The sequence below is a fragment of the Mauremys mutica genome, chromosome 2 (genome assembly GCF_020497125.1).
Source record: "Mauremys mutica isolate MM-2020 ecotype Southern chromosome 2, ASM2049712v1, whole genome shotgun sequence".
NCBI lineage: Eukaryota > Metazoa > Chordata > Testudines > Geoemydidae > Mauremys > Mauremys mutica.
Window position 1 is genome coordinate 49,567,321 of NC_059073.1, and position 20,022 is coordinate 49,587,342.

Below are 20,022 nucleotides of genomic sequence, written 5' to 3' on the forward strand. Positions count from 1 at the left end.
ACATGCAGATGATCTGTAATGGTGGTATGGTATGCAGGTGTTGTTTGCATTCCTTTGGGACAGTATTCATAATTTACAGCTCTGCTATCCCAAATTCATACTAATAAATACTATCACCACATCTTGCTGTATATTTTCTGTACTGTCTGTCTGTGGAGACCACTGATTTTAGGGGCATATTTAATAAATTATGGCTACTTGTAAAACATTTGCTGCTTTTGTAGAATCAAGTCTCCTTTTCCCCGCAAAGCATTGAGACTTTTTGGTTTTCAATGTGAACTAGTTTTATGTCCCTTCAATTTACATTAATATTTATTTATACAAGGAAAAACATTTGTAAAAATTCAGTTGCACACTTGGAAAGCATGGCTATAAAGCAATGCTTTCTGTTTTTGGGAGTTGAAGACACACAGCCTTCTTTCTTGTGGCTCATAATGCACGCAAGGTATGTGGTATAACATAGAAGGCTGCTTATAAAAACCATATGTTTATATTCTTATTGTTAGTCAGTACTGGCAGCTATACTGAATAATGATAATAAAATAACACCAGAAAGGTACATATATATTTATAAAATGGCAAAAATGTAGATAGTAAAGTTTATTCCGTGTACCTTTTGGAATTTAAATAGTGTTAAAAATGAAACTGTCAAGACATCTGCATTGTTGAAACCTATGGCCAGCCAAATGTAGCAATGGAAAAGCTGTTATAAAATTCACACTACCACTGGCACCATAACTCTCAATAATTCTTATCCCACTACTTGACAGTTTCATTTTGAAAGCTAAAATTTACTTGTAGTGGGGCATCACGAAGCAGTAAATAGGAAAGTGACAGGGGTCAGCTAGATAAATAGAAGGACTTGGAAAAGCTTAGAGGAAAAAGGGAGGAGAACAAAACATACTGGGATTGAGGTACAAAATATTTAGAATGAGAACACTGGGGAGAAGAGCGTTCCAGAATGTGAATGAGGAAGACAAAGAGACGAGAGGAGGTTTTTTAATGGATTTTATTGCTATGAGTAGATTTTTTCTTAATATTTATTATATTAAATTTGATTAATTTACATCCTGATTATATACAAAAGGGGATGTAGTATAGTTGATCTCTCCTCTGTGGTTGGTTGTAATGGTCAGTAGATAATTAAATAGTCTAAAATAATCAATATTTACTATCAAAACCTCAGTATGCTAAAGCAAACATATATATTCTTTGTGTGTGTCCTGTATTTCTTATCAATTTTCAGAATGGCAACAATAGATTTTCAAAGACTTCAGGTAGTTAAAATCACAGTCCATTTTTTTCAGATTGTTTCCCTTTGGTGTTGGGTATTTAGCTAAGCATTATTGCAAAAAAACAAAACATTTTGACTTTATCACTTGCTTCATTCTCAGCCTGTGACCTTACCATCCTGCTTGTTGTTATATTAGGGAATAGATGGTGAAAATGAAACAGTCGGAAGATGGACTAGACTTTATGAAACAGGGTGATTTATTAAAATCTATGAGAAAAATAAATCCACAAACCAGACCTGCAAGGAACAACTTGGTAAAACAAATGTAGTGCTTGCTGCTGCCAAGGAGATACATCACTTGCCTTATCATATGAGTGACCATGTATCTGGAAGAAAGATCAAACCATTATTGTTCAAATAATGTCTGGTTTTCTTTCCTTATTTTTATTGTAATCATAATGAATAAACAGGTCTTCAGTACATTGTTCCTATAACTTATAAAAGAAACTAGATATAGACTAAATGAAAGCAAATAATGAATAATGTGACTTAAGCACTCATTTGGATACAATTTTGAAGTCACTTCAAATTAGCTCATTAAAACTAGAAATAAAAGAAATTAATCCCAGCTACAATCAAACTCTGATCTGTAATTTAAATCCCCCTTAGTATTCAGTTCTGAGTGTGAAAGCTTCAGATTCTTGCTGACACTCTTCTGAATTGCAGTTCTCCTCCCACAAAGTGCTTCCCTGACCAACAGTCAACCACTTTCCAATATCATTTCTCCACATGAGGAAGAACAACAACAACAAAAAGCTGCAGCCAGACAGAACACTTGGGTTTCTTATTTATAATGCTTCCCATTAATAATGGTCACAGTTATAGCAGACTAAACATATCTTAGAATGCAAATATTAAATGCTCTCTAGTTATAACCAATAGAGGTCTTGCCCATAATTGCTAAAGTGCTCAGTGTCCTACAGTCTCAGGTTTAAGTTCTCTCCAGTTACCCTCAACAGTAAATTTGCTTAAATAGAAGGAAGAAATTTGCTAAGGAGGATTTCATTAAGAGTCTCACTCTAGTCTTGCCTTGCTTTTTTCACATGTGCGCCTGCTCCAGCACCCCCTGAATATACAACAGATATTCGGCTCAGTTATGCTGTCCTTTTATAATATTCATGTTCACCCTGGTTATTTCAGGGGTTGATCATGCATATGTGAGAGCAAAATTTGACTTATTGGATACAGTTGGCAATTATCATTTTCTAACAACTACTCCTTGTGAGACATGGAAATAGTAATATTGCATACATTGTAGAACATGCATCTTCATGCTGCCCAGCAACTGTCATTTTGAATGATCTTCTAAAACAGAAATGACCTGGCACAGTATCATTCATTGAACACCTTCTGTTGTTTGCACCATAAGTACCAACTGGAAGGTTCCAGAAAGCATGATCCTTCTCTCAGTATTGAACTTGCAAGTATGATCCCTTTCTGAAGCCATCCATTTATATACAACCAAGTGAACCAGTAGTTTTGAGACTCAGAGGTATAATTCAGCTGAGAAGGAGAACTGTGAAATACTAAAGATGTGGCCACCTGAAATGAATGTCTGAAACACTCAGCATAGCCTTATCATCCCTAGGATTAAGTTTTGTAGAGCATCCTAATTAAATTAAATGTAATGGCCTTTAGGTCAGCACAGACCTAATCTTTTGTGGATTTCAAAGGATCACTCTTCATAGGCTAGCTCTTCTTTATTTTCTATACTTTACAAAGCTCCCTGCAGGTCTTCTCTGAACACTTTCTTCCTCTTGCCTGTCACATGCAATAGCTGTGAAGATGATCAGTGTTTCTCAATGTAAAATGTCAAACTGGCGTCTTTGATTGGCTGTATCGCATCACCTTCATTTCCTCATCTTCCAAATATATACACGTTAACAACCTATAGAAAAGAGACTTAACCACACCTTTCTGTTTTACACTGAGCATCCCCTGCTAGAAATGGAAATGTAATCATGACTTACTTCCTTCTAGGACATTTCTAGAGAAGACACCAAACTATGCAGTTGACAGTTTGAAAATCTGGTTCTTGTCTTATTGCATATTGGAAAAGTAAACATAAATTATCTTTATTATCTTTTTAATTAAGTAAAAAGTTCAAGTTTTATGATGAACATACATGTGGGTTCACCACTCTTTTCCTTGTGATTTCTTTTGTCACAAAGTTGCTAATAGCTGCTTCAGTATTTTTAAGGCCACATTAATGTACATGTGCCTGATGAGTTTTCTACACTTTAAGAAGAGAGAGTCTGGTTATATATGTCTAGGTCTCTCTATCAGACATGAAATGAAGGGAAGTATTTCCATAAGAATCTTCTGTAAGACACCTTTCAGAAAGTCTTTCTTTTCATTATTGGAAGGCAGTATTAGGTTCACAGTATAGGAGCACACGGTGGAGAATATGAGAAAACTAGGTCGAATGACAGGAATTTCCTAGAGAAACTATAAATTTCATATGTTCACACTTCTTTCCTCTGGTACTGATACATTGGAAAATGTACTGAACCAGGCTTCTACAAATGCCTCCTAAAGCCAAATGCACCAATAGTTACCTGGGACTTTGTGTCAGGAAAAGTATCCTCAGGCAAGCTGGAATGCCTCTGCTTGAAAGTGCGGGTGACAAGCAGCTGCAAAGAAACTGATAAAAGATTTACTTTGCAAACCCAGCATGGGAGGGATTAAAACTGTATCCCCTTTCCTAATTAAAAATGTGATGAAAAGGAAAGCATGCTGTAAATTGCTGAGGTACAGGTGAGGGGATAAAGCCTTCCTTTACTTTTTTTTAAGAATTCCCTTATTTAATACCACAGAGGGATAATTAAAATATAAAACAAACTGGGAATACAGCTTTCTGGATTTTCCATCCCAGTGACTCTGGCATAGACTTGATCCTAGGTCTTTGGGGCGAAGTTAAGTTTCCTTATAAAATATTTACATAAGATAGTGTAAGGGTAGATAAGTGTTTGTGAAGCAGACTGCCAAGCCACATAGTTAATACAATGACTAGTATGGACTGCCACTCTTATGTCTGCCATGTGCCACTGGGCTATCAGCATAGACGTGTAGCTAGGCAAATGCACTTTGAAATATCTTTTCCATTTGCTGTCATAAATAAGGGTGTTTCTGGATATAGTGGGTTAGGAGGGACAAATTTCTGGTTTACATTTTTTGGATCAGTTTCACCACTGATTTATTCCAATTTACACTAGTGTTAATGGTCATGGTTGAAACTCCACTTATTGGCAACTTAGAATTGATTAATAGGACAGTTATGGCTTCAGAAAGGAAGACACTGGCTGAAATAAATTCAGCAGAGGCAAGTCCACTGATGCACCAGCTCCACTCAAAGGGTCCTATTGTAGGGAGCTGCAATGAATTTCAGATGGGTTCCACCTGTTTTATGCCAGGTCTCTGACCATTGGTCTTCATTCTGTCTCTTTGTATGGGAAGGCCCAAGAGGTCTAATAATTTTCATTACCTTTCTCTGGACCTTTTCTATTATGCCAGTCTAAAGGATTGCCAAGCTGTTGACAGGCCTTCTAAGTAATAGTTACTCCTCTCACAGATTAATATTGTTATTGGTAATAACATTTTTAGCAACATGCATGTCCATAATGTTATATATAGAGAGAGGATAAATACATGATCCCTACCCAATGGAGCTTACAATCTAGCATAAACACAACATGACATCACACAGGGACAGATGACATAAGACAAAGGAAAAGGGAAGACACTAAACAAACTAAGATTTTAGGATGTTACTAATCCTAAAGTATGCATCATATTAGGACTCCTCCCCCACCTTTTAAAATTAACATAGATTGTCTTAGGTTTCCATGAGAATATGAGCCATTATTGAAGTGACTGTGGTAAGAAATCTAGTGATCATCTAGTCTGACCTCCTGCATAACACAGGTCATAGAATTTCCCCAAATTTATTCCTACAGCATCTCTTCTGGAAAAAAAATAATCCAGTTTTGATTTTAAAATTGCCTGTGATGGAGCATCCATCTTGACCCTTTGTAAATTATTTCAATGGTCACTTACCCTTAACATTAAAAATGTACATCTTATTTCAAGTCTGAATTTGTCTAGCTTCAGCTTCCAGGCATTGGATCATATTGTGCCTTTCTCTGCTAGATTGAAGAGCTCTGTGATGGGGTGTATAAACCCCACACTAGAACTGAAGGGGTTAAGGAGCAATTCTGGGCCCAAAAGACCCTGCCCAGCCACACCTCCAGAAAATGCTCTAGCTAGAGATGGAGTTTAAGAGGGAGACAAACAACTCAGAAGGGGCCTGACAAGGCAGGGAGGGGTGACGGGCTTGTAGGAGTTGCTCAGGAAAGAGAAATAAAGCTATGTGACAAGAAAGAAAAGGCAATTTTGTAGTGGAGGAAGTCATTATCCTCCCTGGACCTTCTCTAGACTTCTGTGACTTGGGAGGAGATTGGAAGGAAACAGATGCATGGGGGAAGCTGGAGTTGTAGACTGGTGGAAAAGATTGAGTGGTGAGAAAGAAGAGCACAAATTATAACATTTTCGAAAGTGCTAATGTGTCTTAGGCACCCAAGTCACATTGGTGCATCTGAAAATGTTTCTCAAAGGGTAAATTTTTCTTCCAATTGACTTCAGTGGCAAAACTCCCATTGAATTAAATGGGGCCAGGATGTCCCCCAGAGTCTTTAGTGCCTCATTTCCTCTCTTTGCATGCCCAATGGAAAAAAAGTGATGGACGATATGTTCAAATAGCTTCCTAAATACTTTAAAAATGAACTAGTGTATCATGTGTAAACATTTTAACTCTCTGTATCACAATTAGAGCACATGGTAATAGGAATATATGGTCTCTAGGAAAATCAGAATTTCTAGGAGTTATGCATTTTTTTAATCTAAATGTTTCCTTATTCAGTTTTACCCTAAAATTCACCCTGCTTCCCTTGTGAAATACAAATCTGTTGTGTAGTGTTGCTCTTGTAAAATGGATTACATTACACCACCTCCCGAAGTGACTTCATTTGCAGTCTGAATATAATTCTTATATGGATTATCTGCACAATTTTCTGGGGTAGTACTGAATAAACAATGCTGTACAAATATAAGATATCTGTCGGCCGTACCTCATTTTATTTTGCAGTGCCTTCATTAATAAAACATTTTCCAGTTTAATATATTTAGCAGAATCAGCATATTGCTTTATTCGTTTGAGTGTCTTTCTTATTTCGTTAGAGTATTTTAATTGTAATGCTGAAAGCTCTGGAAGTTAACATATATATCTGCTTTTGTTCAGGTAACCAGTTCTGGGTCTTCAAGGATACCACTCTCCAGCCAGGGTACCCTCATGATTTGATAACACTTGGAAGTGGAATTCCTCCCCATGGTATTGATTCAGCAATTTGGTGGGAGGACGTTGGGAAAACCTACTTCTTCAAAGGAGATAGGTTGGTAGAGGAATCCTAGAAGGAAGTTATTTGATTGATTAATGTCAGCCAAGACATATTTGTTGTTTCCTCATATTGCCCCAAAGAAACAATTTGATCCATTTATACTATTAAATATTAAGTGTGGGTGCAATTCACCCTGGTACAGAGGGCCATTGCAAGGCATACGCGTTACTTAAAGCCTATTGTGAGGACTTAAGTGGTGCCTTTACTTGTGCTATCCTTCTACAAAGGGCTGAGTTTTCCTCTTCAATATCTGTAATTTATTTCACCAAAATGCTGGGGGGGAGGAGGGGAATGGGGCAGGGGTATTTGAAATCACTTTTTTCTTTTCCAAAGTTGAGGCTTCTTTTCAGATTACTTTACTCTGAGTTTTTATATTTTTCTTTGAATTTTCCAGGAGAAATTTTGTTTTTGTATGACCTCACTGAAACATTGAGTCTCCTTTATTGGTGGGCAAGCCTTTTAAGAATCAGCAGGAAATTCAGAATTTCAACTATTTTAAACTTGAATATTCAAAGTAATATAATTAAAATGGAATTTCAGTTTACTCACTCATAGTTCTCTGATCTTCAATCTTAACTTCCATTTTCCTCATGCCTCCCCTCCCTTCATTTCTAATCCCTACCATGTCAGCAGGAAGGGCTGATCCAAAGCTGTTAAAGTTCATGAAAATGGCTTCTGTGCTACTATTTAGAAATGAGGTCGGAAAGGGAAAAAAAGTCAGAGAACTACTTGAGCAGTTTAGGATCATGGTTTAATTGAATTACTGTTAAATAAAGTTTACAGTTCCTTTACAGGAGGCAACATGTGCTTGTGGGTTAATAAAGCACAGAACTGGGAGGTAGGAGATATGTGTTTTGTTCCAGATGTGAAACATATTTGCTGTGTGACCTTGGGCAAGTCACTTAACAACTCTGTGCCTGGCTTTTTACATCTATAAAATTAGGCTAAGAATATTTATCTACCTTACAGGCCAGAGGAGTAATTGTTTTGTGAAGCACTTTAAGTGATCTGACTTTGTAGACATACAACACATTATTATGATAAAAATAATATTTGTGTGTTGCTTTCTTTGAAGCACCTAGCTTCAAAAAACAAATTATTATTACTATTATTACTACTGCTATTACTCTGTGTTGTTTGGATCTCAGTGTTTTAAGACATTAAAAGTATTGTTGGGTATCTTAAGAAATATGTTTGAATATGCTGTACAGTATGTCAGTCATACTGCTGTTAACCATACTGGTGTTTTATTTGTTTGTTTTGGTGGAACTAGGTTAACAGTATGCTAAAGAGCACCACAATTTTTTAAAAAATATATAGATAATCTTCAGATTTCTGTAGCATTCATGGGAATGGAAGTAGGCAACTGAACCAAATTTCTGGTGTTTGAAAAATATATTCTTTCAGATGTATTCCAAACAATCAGCATCCACTGTGAACAAAATCAGTCCTACAATTTGCATCTTGTGTATGAGAAGATTTTTTTATTTAAGTTTATTATCAGTTAATAGTTTTCTACCTGCATGTTTCTGGGAAAACATGTACATTAAGTATCAGGGGGTAGCTGTGTTAGTCTGGATCTGTAAAAGCAGCAAAGAGTCCTGTGGCACCTTATACACTATAAAGTGCCACAGGACTCTTTGCTGCATGTACATTAAGAGTCTTATGTGAGCTATACTTTCTTTAGGCTTTACTCAAAAGAGACATTCTATAATAGATTTCCATGCATAGACAGCTAGTTCAAGTCAAGACCTTCCTAAAAATCCTGTTAGCAGTAACACAAACTAGAGAACTATCAAAGGAAACTTCTATTGATGGAGAAGTTGCTACTTAGAGCCATAACAAGCATAATGAGGCTCAGCAGGATAGAAAATGCAATACAGTATGTAAGGAGAAAATCGAAGAACATGAGCCCTGCAGAGATAATTGAGCTATTATAGGATATTGACCACCAGTGGGAATAAACCCATATCCCACTAAGCTTCTCGGTATGTATTGTTTATATCACAATTTTTTCTTAATGTAATGTTAGGGTTGAATTCTCCTGCTGGTTTTAATTGTGTATATAAGCCTGTTATAGGTTATTTTTCTGAACTAGGTACAACACAATCTTGCTTCTTTTGTAGCATGAGGTAGAAATGAAAGACAGGAAAGAAGTTATGCCAGTGTCAAAGTAGGAAGGTATGTTTCTCAAAGTACAGTTATGTAATACAAGGAGCTCTAAGTTTACTTTGTCCTGACAGTAATATGTGGTGTATGTGCTCCATAAGAGAATGTAGACATAGCTTTAAAAGTCCCAAGAAGTGATATAAATAAAAGGTATGCAGGATGGTACCTCATGAAGTCTTAAACATCAGCTATAAAGTTTATGACAACATGAAGATTATTTTAAACCCAAATTGTTAATAGAACATATGTACTAAAGAAAACATCTATAGACTATGACATGTTCAAATTAATCTATGTGCGGAGAGAGAGGAATTCCAATAAACATGTAAGTGAGCCAGGGAGATAGTGCTCCTGAAAAAATTGAATGAGAGAGCTAGGAGGAAGGAAAGTTTACAGCTCAGTGATATATTTCTTTCTTATTGGAATGCAACAGTGTCTGTTCTGGTGATGACAGATTTGCACCTTTTGACCCATGACTCTGTTTACAGTAACTCAGGCGGGGAGATTGTTTCTGTTTTTCTGCATTGTAAAGTTTAACTGTTTTTTCTTTTAAAAATCTTAACATTACTCTAAAAGGCTGAATGCCTAAATAACCAGCATTAGATAAAGCACATTAGCAAATGTGCACTTTTATTTTATCTTGTGTGTGTTTTTTCCCTTTTCCAATTCCACTAAGTGCACCCCCATAATTGCTAATCCACCATTCACTGAGAAGCCCCAGCCTGTCCCGTGCTATCAATCCACCTGTAATTGGCACTGGTGGAGGGAGTCTGCCTATTGGAATTTGGGAAGCCTGGGTTTTCTTTCAGAGATTCTGATTTTGTAAAAGAAAAAAACTGATTTTTAATTCCTTTGGGTGCAAAAAATCAAAAAAATTATATTTTAGAGAGCCACTGAATATTGAGGAAGACCTGGACTGTGCTATTCCTCACACTGTAGACAGATTCCCTGCTCCAATACAGTCCTTAAGAGATAACTACAGTCAACCCATACTCAGTGAGATTTCCTAGCAGTGCAGAAAAGTCAGCAATCACAGGGCTGCCAGGCCTACACCAGCTAGGTGCTCCAAAGGAACTATTTTTAACCAGAGCACCAATTTTTGAAAGCTCAAGAGGACCACCTATCTCAGCCATCCTGGCAGGAAGCAGGACAAAGAACCCAAGGAGGGGGAATACTAAAGAACGGAAGCAGTTAGGGAATTATGTAGTGTTCAGAGGAGTTAAAAAGGGAGAGAGGACAACAAAGAATTCAGGGAAGAACAAGGAAAGAGAAGCAAGAGGGGAAAAAAGAGGGGCAAGAAAAAATAAACATGGAATAAAGTGAAAAGGTCAGACAGCAAGTCATGATAGAAGGGAGGAGGGAGAGAATACAAAAAGGAAAATGCCATATTAAACACAGAGACACAGCAAGCCAAGGAAGAGACATGGAAAACTAAGGAATGCCCCATTAAAATGGTGAAGGAAAAAAAGGTTTGATGCACTTAATATTTTAGACGTGTGTTGATTATTTCTATATGTTGTTTCCCCCATTTATTATAGTGCTCTGAAGGATATCCAAAAGCTCTGTTAATATGAGGGGACAGAATGATGTTGCTAATGGGACTTGTTGGAGTCTGATTACTGGTGAATATGTAACTAGATTAAGGGATCAGGCTTTTAAAAATATTTTATGCCACAGTCAGAAAATTTATTTTTTATGAATGTCAGTTGCTTTCTTTTATCAGTTTTAAATTTGTCACCTTTTAATTTCACTGACTGTCAAGAACTAGAAAAAAAGCCTTAGTGAGCGTTTGAAAGAGCTCAGTCTGTTTTGCTTATCAAAAAGAAGATTAAAAGGTGACTTGATTAGAGTGTATAAATACCTTCACAGGGAGAAAACACCAGGTACTAAAGGGCTCTTTAATTTAGCAGACAAAGGCTTTACAAGAACCAATGGCTGGAAGCTGAAGCCAAACAAATTCAAATTCAAACTGGAAATTAGGCATATATTTTACCAGAGAGGGTGTTAATCACGGGAACAAACTGTCAAGGAAAGTGGAGGGTTCTCTATTTCTTGATGTCTTTGAATCAAGACTGGATGCCTTTCTGGAAGATATGAAAAATTTATGGAAATAATTCAATATGTAAATTATTCAAAAACCCATGGGATTGAATAGAGAATCCTTTTTAATGTTTTGTATTTAATCATCCGATAGAATTAAATAGCAGGAATATAATTAATTTATATATATATATATAGGATGATTGTTAAATTGTAGGAACTTTGAGTAAAATAATTTGATTTAGAAATAATAATGTTATGATCACTTACAAATACTGTAGTGTACTGAGCATGTGCAGTAAATCACTGAACTTTTCTTAATGATCATAGCATGCACAAAAGTGCCATGTTCCAAATGTTCAGGAGGGGATATTTGATCTTTTTCATAAACAGCAACTATTCAAGAGTAGGAAGGGCAGTTCAGACCTGGAGATCCTACAGCAAGCTTTAATACATCCTAACAAGCTTGGATTTTTAAGCAGAGGGAGCATTACATAAAATAAGATGCCATTATTATTATATGATACAGTATTACCATGAAACCACATATTTTTATAACCAAAGATGCACACATACATCATTTTGTATTGCTGCCTCCAAACATACGCTGAATATTAACACTGCTTCGTCAGTGTAAATAAAATCAATTATTTATTCTTATTTCTCACAAGTTCAGGTTGCCTTGAACTTGTGTGCTTCTGATTTCTACACTGAACTTTTTTTCCTTCCGACCAAAGAGACACACAAAGTACATAGCATTTTCTATTATTTTATACATATTGTATGATCATAGATATAACAAAAGACTATTGTAGTGATTACACTTAAGGAGTAGAGTTAAGCTTGCTGTGGGAGCTTTAACTCTGAATTCACTGGCTTTTGTATGATTAAGATCTCAACTGAAACATAATGTAGTTTTTTGCATATATCTCCTTGCTGTGTTGCTGTGCAGAGGCCCTAGGCACCAGAATTGCTCTGATTATAAATAAGGTGCATGTTAATTTAGTTGTCATGCTGGAGAAGTCTTTTATCTTCCGTGTATTTACTTGAAACAGCTGTCCAATCAGCAAGCAGGATTAAATTTCTTTGTTACCTGGTAGTATTGCTAAACAGGAGAGCTCTGGTTGTCCCAGTTTCGGTTGTTAAATGCAGCACTTTGTTAGAAAGAAAACAGCATGGAATTAGCATATCAGCTATCTTTATAAATGCATATTTGGTGATCTATTTTTATTTTATTTTTTTATTTAGGTACTGGAGATACAGTGAAGAAATGAGGTCCATGGACCCTGGTTATCCAAAACCAATCACAATCTGGAAAGGTATCCCAGAATCTCCTCAGGGAGCCTTTGTCCACAAAGAAAATGGTATGCAAGCACTTTCCTAGCTTAGTCATTTCCTAACATCTGTTATCGTGCTGTAGAGATGTGTAGAAATGATTGGCTAATCAGGTTGGTGGGCTGGCTGATCTCTCATTATTTTGCAAACGGGATGTTTCATGCTGTGGAACTCTCTTCTTAAATTGTTACATATAATTATTTGATTAGTCTATTTAAAATCACAATGAGGGAAAGAAAAAATTCTTAATTTCTATATAATAAGCTTTCGTTTGGGTTTTTATTATTTTGGTTTTGCAGGATTTTAGTACTTCATAAAAGAAGTTTCCTAACCGAGTGTATCTGTTTGAATCTCCATGTTGTTAATGGTTCATATAGGATAAAAGCTTTTAGATTCATTTTGCTGTACTGTAGTCTAGAACCAGGCTCTTTCGGTATATGAATAGAAGTATCCTGAAGAATCTGTAAATCAAAGATGGCATAAATGTATAAAGCAGAGCTGCAGCTCACAGAGACTTTGAAATCCAGCATGCTATGCTATTACCTGCACCAAGATGGAGTATCTCATGCTGCAACCCATAGTTTCCAACTGGCCACACCTCCGTATGAATGAGAGCAGCTGAAATCTGCTCCATTTTATGCAAATTAAGTGCTGCTCTCAGGCTAACAGCAATTTGCCAGCACAGCCCTCAGCTGCATGAAGTTAGATGTCCTTGATGTGAGTGCTTGCAGTCACTTTTCATTGCTGCAAGTATTCAAGTATTACTACATGTATGATTAATTTATTAGTGATGGAAGGTTGTGTTTTTTTGTTTTTTCAGACAGTGCACATATTTCTTGCTATCTTGTTTTCATTTCCCTTTAGTAGATAAATATAAAGCTTGTTTTCCTAGTGTAGTTCATTTCAGAGTCTTCATTTCTTCCTATAACTAGATGAACTAATTTGCTGTGGAAATATGCAAAATCGCTTCCTTGCTTTGTCTCTGTTTCATCCATCAACTGAAACTCTCTCCTGATTCTGGCATTTGGCTAGATTTTTTTTTTTTAAACAGGAAAGTAGGTCAGGCAGGATGACATTCTGCATATATCACACTCAATAGCTAGCTCTCTGTGTGTATACATGTATATGTATAAATATCTATGCACACATATACATAATGGATTTGGCCTTTGCTCCCTTAAACAAATGATAATTTAGACATGCTTCTTAATATTTGCTTACTTCATGGAACTATAATCATATTATTTTTCTGGATAGAGTAGACTCACCATCACATGCAAAGTGTCAGTGTTGTGCTCAGTGGATTATACACGTATCTCCTATTAGCAATGAAAGTTGTCGTCCCCTCACACCCAGGTAGATACGGTCTGAAAGTGCTGCAGAGACAGAGCGCTTATCCCTGGAGCCGTGGGAGCTCTTTGAGTCACCCTGCGTCAAACCCTGTGCCCAACTCAAGAATAGCACTGATGGACTTTCCACTAGCATGCAACTGCCAGAAGAGCAGTGAAACATGACATCAGTTCTTCAGGGAGGGATAGGGATAAGAGATGCTCAGGACTTTTGGAGAGCCTTAGAGGAGCCCCAGAGGAAAGTCCCTGAAGACAGGATAACAGATATTTCTTTAAAGAGGATGATTACATTGGCGATTGCACATGGTGACAATGAAACTAGAGAAGATACAAAAGAAAATAAAAACACAGCTTAGTTTAAAAGAATTCTGATTACATTTTGCCCCAAACCATTTTCCTTCCACTGCTTAAATAAAGATTTGACATGAAATTTTACCAGACTGCTTTAGGGAAAAAACTTAGGAAGAATTTCTGCCAGTTAACCCATATCATCTGAAAGAATGTATCTTTTTTTATCCTCAGCCTTTTGGTTTCCTATTAAAAACTGAGTTGGGTTTGCTAGGGATGGCAGAAGAGTGGAGCTAAATCCATCCTCCAAAAAACTATACAAAACAACAATAAACTGAGTAGAATCGCACGAAGGAGGGGTGTGTAAAAGCTGGCAATCCCAGACCCTCTGCTGTTGCCAGCTCAGCACTTTGAATGCTTTCTGACTCATTCAATGATCTAGACGTTCAGTAAGCCAGTGTGATGCCTGTGAAGCTTTCCCTTCTGCTTCTGCACTGTGGTCTTGTCTTCTAGTGTAGCAGCAGGAACCCTTACCAGGCAGGAGCAGACATGGCAAGCAGCAAACTTTCCTTCTCTATTCCCACGTGGCCTGCATTCACAAGAACTGCTGAACCCCAAAGTACATACAGTTGCAGCTCCTTCTGCCTACTGTGCAACACAGCACCCTCTTGCCCAGAGATCCCTGATGTGTGGGTGAGGAGCCAGGCAGTAGCTGGAGAGAAGGGAGATTCAGAGGGATGGCAAGGAGTGGGAGCTGGATAGGTTCAAGCAACTAATGCCAGGGCCATGAGGACTGCAGCCAATTGGTTTTCTGAGTGGTACATCTTTATTTTTCTGTTTAAATTCTGTAGCCTCCTTGAATAATAATGTTGCCAAGTGCCTATAGCTTTGTCTGTCTTTGTAGACTAGTAGGTGGTATAAACTTGTCACCAGAATTTTCTGGGATGAATATTAAATCTCATGCATCAGGGCTTAAGCCATTCTTTATTAGAGATTAGGATGAGACCGAAAGTCAGGTGTGGGGCGGGGGGGCGACTGTGGATAGGTGCATACTGCAGGGTTCTTATTCTTTCTTCTGAACCATCTGGTTGTGGGCACTGCCAGAGACAGGATGCTAGATTGGATGCACCTAGGGTGTGACACAGCATGGTAATTCCTAAATCCCTATGGTTTTATCCCCTCATTTGATCATGCAAGTCTATAAAGTTAGTTAATATCAGTATCATTTACCTTTGCCAAAGGTGGAGTCTTATTAAGAGTCAACATGTGCAGTGCTTTTCAAAAAACACATTATTTTATGGAAGACATAAATGTGGTTCCCTGTTGTAAACTATGGTTTAGACTACTCTAATTTTCCATTTGTTCATGAACAAATGAACAAACCTTTTGCAACTCAAATTTGGTGGCATAGTAATAACAATAGTGATGTTTTATGCTATGGTCCAATGAAATGGAAGGTATTTTGTGACCAAATATCTTAACAGTAGTTTTGATATAGCTCACTATTTTTCTTTTTATTCAGCCAAACATATACCTTTCTAGTTAGAGCTATAGATATGGAGATACAGATACACGCAGAGTCTTAGACAATAAAACTGAAGGGAACCATGTGCAATGTAAAATAATACCTACTCAACTGTCTGCAGAATAATTAGAATTAAATAAATAGTGACTGCAAAAAGATTTTTTTTTAATTCCTCACATTGATAAATGTGCAGGTGTGGGGGACAAAGGCTTTTGTGTGTAGTTCTGAATTGGAAAAGAAATATACTAACATGTCTTCTTCTGCACAACTGAAAGTGCCTGACTTTTGTTTGAGTAAGAGATTATTATTATTATTATCTCTGATATCTAGTCCACTAATCTTTCCAGCAAGCATTATTAGTATGACAAGTGATACCCAATCTGTCTTTGTGTTCCTACTGGCCTTTAGCACTGTAGGAAAGAACATGAGGCTTATCAAGTAAAGCTCGGGAAACCTCCAGCTGTATGCATTCAGGTCATAAACAATAGGAGGGAGTGCACCCATTGTGGTTTGTTTCATGCCAGATCAATGCCATTTTTCAGCTGGGATAGTAACATAATTTAGGTTTTTGGTAGGATGTTAAGATTTCTTCATGTAGGCATATTTCGTAATTTATATTGGATTGCATCTGAATGATCAAATACCAGTTCCCTGCAGAAAATGTGAAGCTGGGTATACCTGTTCTCTCTTGGTAAGGCTTCTGTTCATTCATATAGTGTTTCCTCTATCTGAAGTACAGCGGCAGGCTGAAATGACATTGAAGAGAGTTAGTTCTTATTTCAGCCTGGTCTAGCACAGAGTTGGAATTCATTTAAACTGATCTCCCATCCTGAGAGGGACTCTGACTCCTTGAACTACTGGAACTCAGCCCTGGCGCTGTGGTATAATTCTAATTGTGGTCAAGTGTTCAATTCCTCAATTGTTTTTCTCTAGCATTTCTTCATAGTCATATAATTAGAATTAGACTAGATCTGAGTTTATTCAAATAGGAAACTTGAGATTTAAGGTTTTTTAAAGACAAGAAGGAAGTGAAGTTATGCCTTGGATGCTAGTTTGGACAAGAGCTTTCTTAGGAGCCATATACCTATTGCCAAGAAGATCTGAAAGCTTCCTATCCTGATCTGCACCTGAATAATCCATATTACTTTAACTTTATAGATTCCGGTGCTCAGAAAATAACTCAGTGTCATTTGATGAATATTGAAGGCTGTTTAACGTCAGTCTTTATAAGGAGATTGTCAACATGACCGTGAATAACTGCACTTTTGTTTCCCAGGCTTCACATATTTCTACAAAGGAAAGGAGTATTGGAAATTCAATAACCAGATGCTCAGGGTGGAACCTGGATATCCCAGATCCATCCTCAAGGATTTTATGGGTTGTGATGGACCAACAGACCGGGACAAAGACCGACACATCCCTCAAGATGACGTGGACATTGTCATCAAACTGGACAACACAGCCAGCACTGTGAAAGCCATAGCCATTGTCATTCCCTGCATCCTGGCCTTGTGCCTCCTTGTCTTGGTTTACACTGTGTTCCAGTTCAAGAGGAAAGGAACACCTCGTCACATACTGTACTGCAAACGCTCTATGCAAGAGTGGGTGTGATGTAGGGGGTTTTTTGTCTCCCAGGAATTTGTGGTAACTTGAGATTCAACGTAAGAGCTGTTGTGCGGTTTCCTAGCTAGGAGCAGGCATCTGTCAGCCTGAATCAGAGCTGATCTTTAAAACCCAGGGGGTTGCCTGTCCTGCACATGAGTGGGGATTCACTCTACTGGGAAGCTTCCATGATAGACAGTATCTGCCGTTTCTTCAGTCCTTTGTCTTTCTTTGTCATTCGGTTCCAGGCCTTTCCTCTGCACGCTCAATACCCAATAAACTATCAGGATTAACTAATGAAGAGGAAAAAAGAAAAGAAAAATCCAATGTTTCTACTGTTTTTCTCCTAAAGCCTGTTCCCCTTTGAAAATAATTTTGCTGAAAGTAAACTTTTTTTTAATTAAAAACAACACAACAACCCACAATTGAACTTTCAGAAAAGTGTGAAGACCCAAACAGCTTTGTCTCCAAAGAGGATTGCTTTCTGTCTGCTATGGATTTAGTTGTATACTCCTACACATGATTTTTGTCAAGTGGGAGACCTGGATGACACGCAGGACTTCAGACTGTTCGGACAGCCATTTTCCAACAAACAAGGGGCCAAAATATCTGCAATATAGTAACAGCCTTAATGATACGTTCATTTTGTGTTTTATACAGCTGTTCTGAGCTATGTCCTCAATGTTTTAATACATTTATATTCATTACTATATTTCAAACAGAACCTTTTTTATTGTTTCTTTCTTTTGTTGATTTTCCTGCATCATTTTTTCCCAAGCTGTACCAGGCCAACTGCCCCAGGCCTTTCATAGGTCTGTCAGGAACACTCATTCCAAAGCATAGCGAAAAACAGCATGTCTCTGAAGTGGATTGCATTGAACTAAAGTGACAGTCATGTTGTAGAGAAAATTGACACTAGCATTACATTGGTGTAACCCTTTGAGAACTATAGGATTAGTTTTTAGAGTCTGAAGGATGCTAATCTTGGTTGCTATGGAAGTATTGGACTGCAGAAGCGGTATGTGGAAATACAGGTTAATGAAATTCAGGTTTTTAAAACAGATATCCTGTAAGTGTAAGTAAGGGCTTTCAATTACTTGCATTATTGATAAAAAGCATTTATAACAAACGAACAGAAACAAAAATATATTTGCCAGCTACTTTCTGGTAAAACAAATACTTATTTTAATAACTTCTAGCACTCACACAGGATTTTTTGAACTGGCTATAGTTTTACAGCTTAGCCTTTTATCTTAGACATATTGAATTTCTGTTTTAAACTATGTTGCATGATAATTCAATTTGCCTTGGTACATGAATACATGAAGATAGTGTTACAGTTTGAAAGGAAAGTTAAAATGATGACTCTGATGTTGCATGAATATTGGGTGAATTACCTATTGCATGTTTAACATAGTTCTCAAAGGGTTAGTCAGATCTCTGGCATTTAGCTGTACATTAAATCACTGACAGAGCCAAGGGACCACCAAAGCATTTGGTCATTGTGTGTAATTTGTGCTAACAGCAGTATTGTCATTTTCATGTGACCTGCGGAGCAGGTTTGTATCAATATTTTTTTCCTAGAGAAAAGTCAGCAACTGACAGACCTCTTTATTGATTTTAGGAGCTGCTTCTTGCAGTGATAGGCTTTACAGTCATTGGGCTGTGAACTTATTAGAGATGGTCAGAATGAATGCACCCCATGAGTCAGACACCTGGCTTTGTATGAAAGCTGGGATTTGAGGGGAGTCGCTTTTGAAATAATCAACAGCTTGCCTTGAACTTGATTATTGATCTGTTGACTGTCATTACCAAGTTAAACATTGTCTTCTGTGAAAAGCTTCACTGTCTGAATTTCCTTAAATTGCACTGTCCTATGTCTTCGCTCTTTGACCTTTAACTTGCAAAATGGCACAAACTGAAGATAATCTGGTGTTGCTAATCAGTTTGGATTAGTTTTTGTTTTTAAATGGCCTGATATTCATTATCCAAGATTACAGAAAAGCATTGAAGTGTTTTCTTAGGAAAGAAGTGACAGCAACAAAAATATTTATGGTAGATCTGTAGATGGGCATTTTGCTATATATACATGCACACTCTAAAAATGAACTACAGTAGAAGTGAATTTTTATTTAACTTGAATACAATTTTCAGTATAAAATTAGTAATTTCTACAAATAACTAGTCATTAGTGACAAAGTTATAAGAAAAGTACTTAAATACTTGAAACAGCCAGCATTGGCTTTTACATAAAACAAGATTTTTATACTAGATTCAACAGATTTCTTACTGATTTCCTAATATACATTACTGGATCATTTTTTAGAGAGTGTAGGTATATATATACATATAAATATGTTATTATTATTATGATTATTATGATGATTTTGGTAATGGATAGCTTGACTGCCTTGAATTTATATTTGTATTGAGCCTAGCATGAAAAAATTAGTATGCTTTTTTGTTCAATTACATGATTTGATTTTGATTTGAAGACTTATTTTATGATCATGTGTAGCATGCTATAAAGCATCGCAAACTGTTATTTCTTAGAGCATAAACAGAAATATATATACGTACAGCTAACAAAAAAAGAACAGTTAGAAAAAAAGGTATAGTTTTACAGCAAATATGCAATGCAGATGGCATTTTGGAGATGTTTTGTAGAGGTATTGTATGCTGTATGTTATAGGTGCACCAGTATCAGCCCATAGCATTTCTTCAGTAGATTCATTTCAGCTGTTGCTGAAAATGTAAAGAGTGCATTCACAACTGCAGAGCATAGGATAATATTTATTACACATCAGCTCATTTAGGGAATTTAAAATTCTATGCCTGCCTGTCATTTTTTTTAATCCACTGGGTGACTTTTGTTGTCCACAGACAACTATAAATTATGTTCTGCTACAGATAGAACAAAAGGACTCATGTTTTTGTTCTGAATTTGTCCCTTGGATAGTTGGTGGA

At 36.9% G+C, this 20,022-nt stretch overlaps 1 protein-coding gene across 2 annotated transcripts in view; it reads left to right on the top strand.

Annotated features, from left to right (window-relative positions):
• The window catches only part of MMP16 (matrix metallopeptidase 16), a 303,672-nt gene extending 285,754 nt beyond the window's left edge, over positions 1-17,918 (top strand). For both annotated transcript variants that reach the window (XM_045003066.1, XM_045003065.1), the window contains 3 exons: positions 6,591-6,741; positions 12,205-12,320; positions 16,730-17,918. In XM_045003066.1, the coding sequence (XP_044859001.1) occupies positions 6,591-6,741; positions 12,205-12,320; positions 16,730-17,064 (602 nt within the window). In that variant the 3' untranslated portion in view covers positions 17,065-17,918. The remainder of the gene's footprint in view (positions 1-6,590; positions 6,742-12,204; positions 12,321-16,729) is intronic.
• Positions 17,919-20,022: the final 2,104 nt, after the last annotated feature.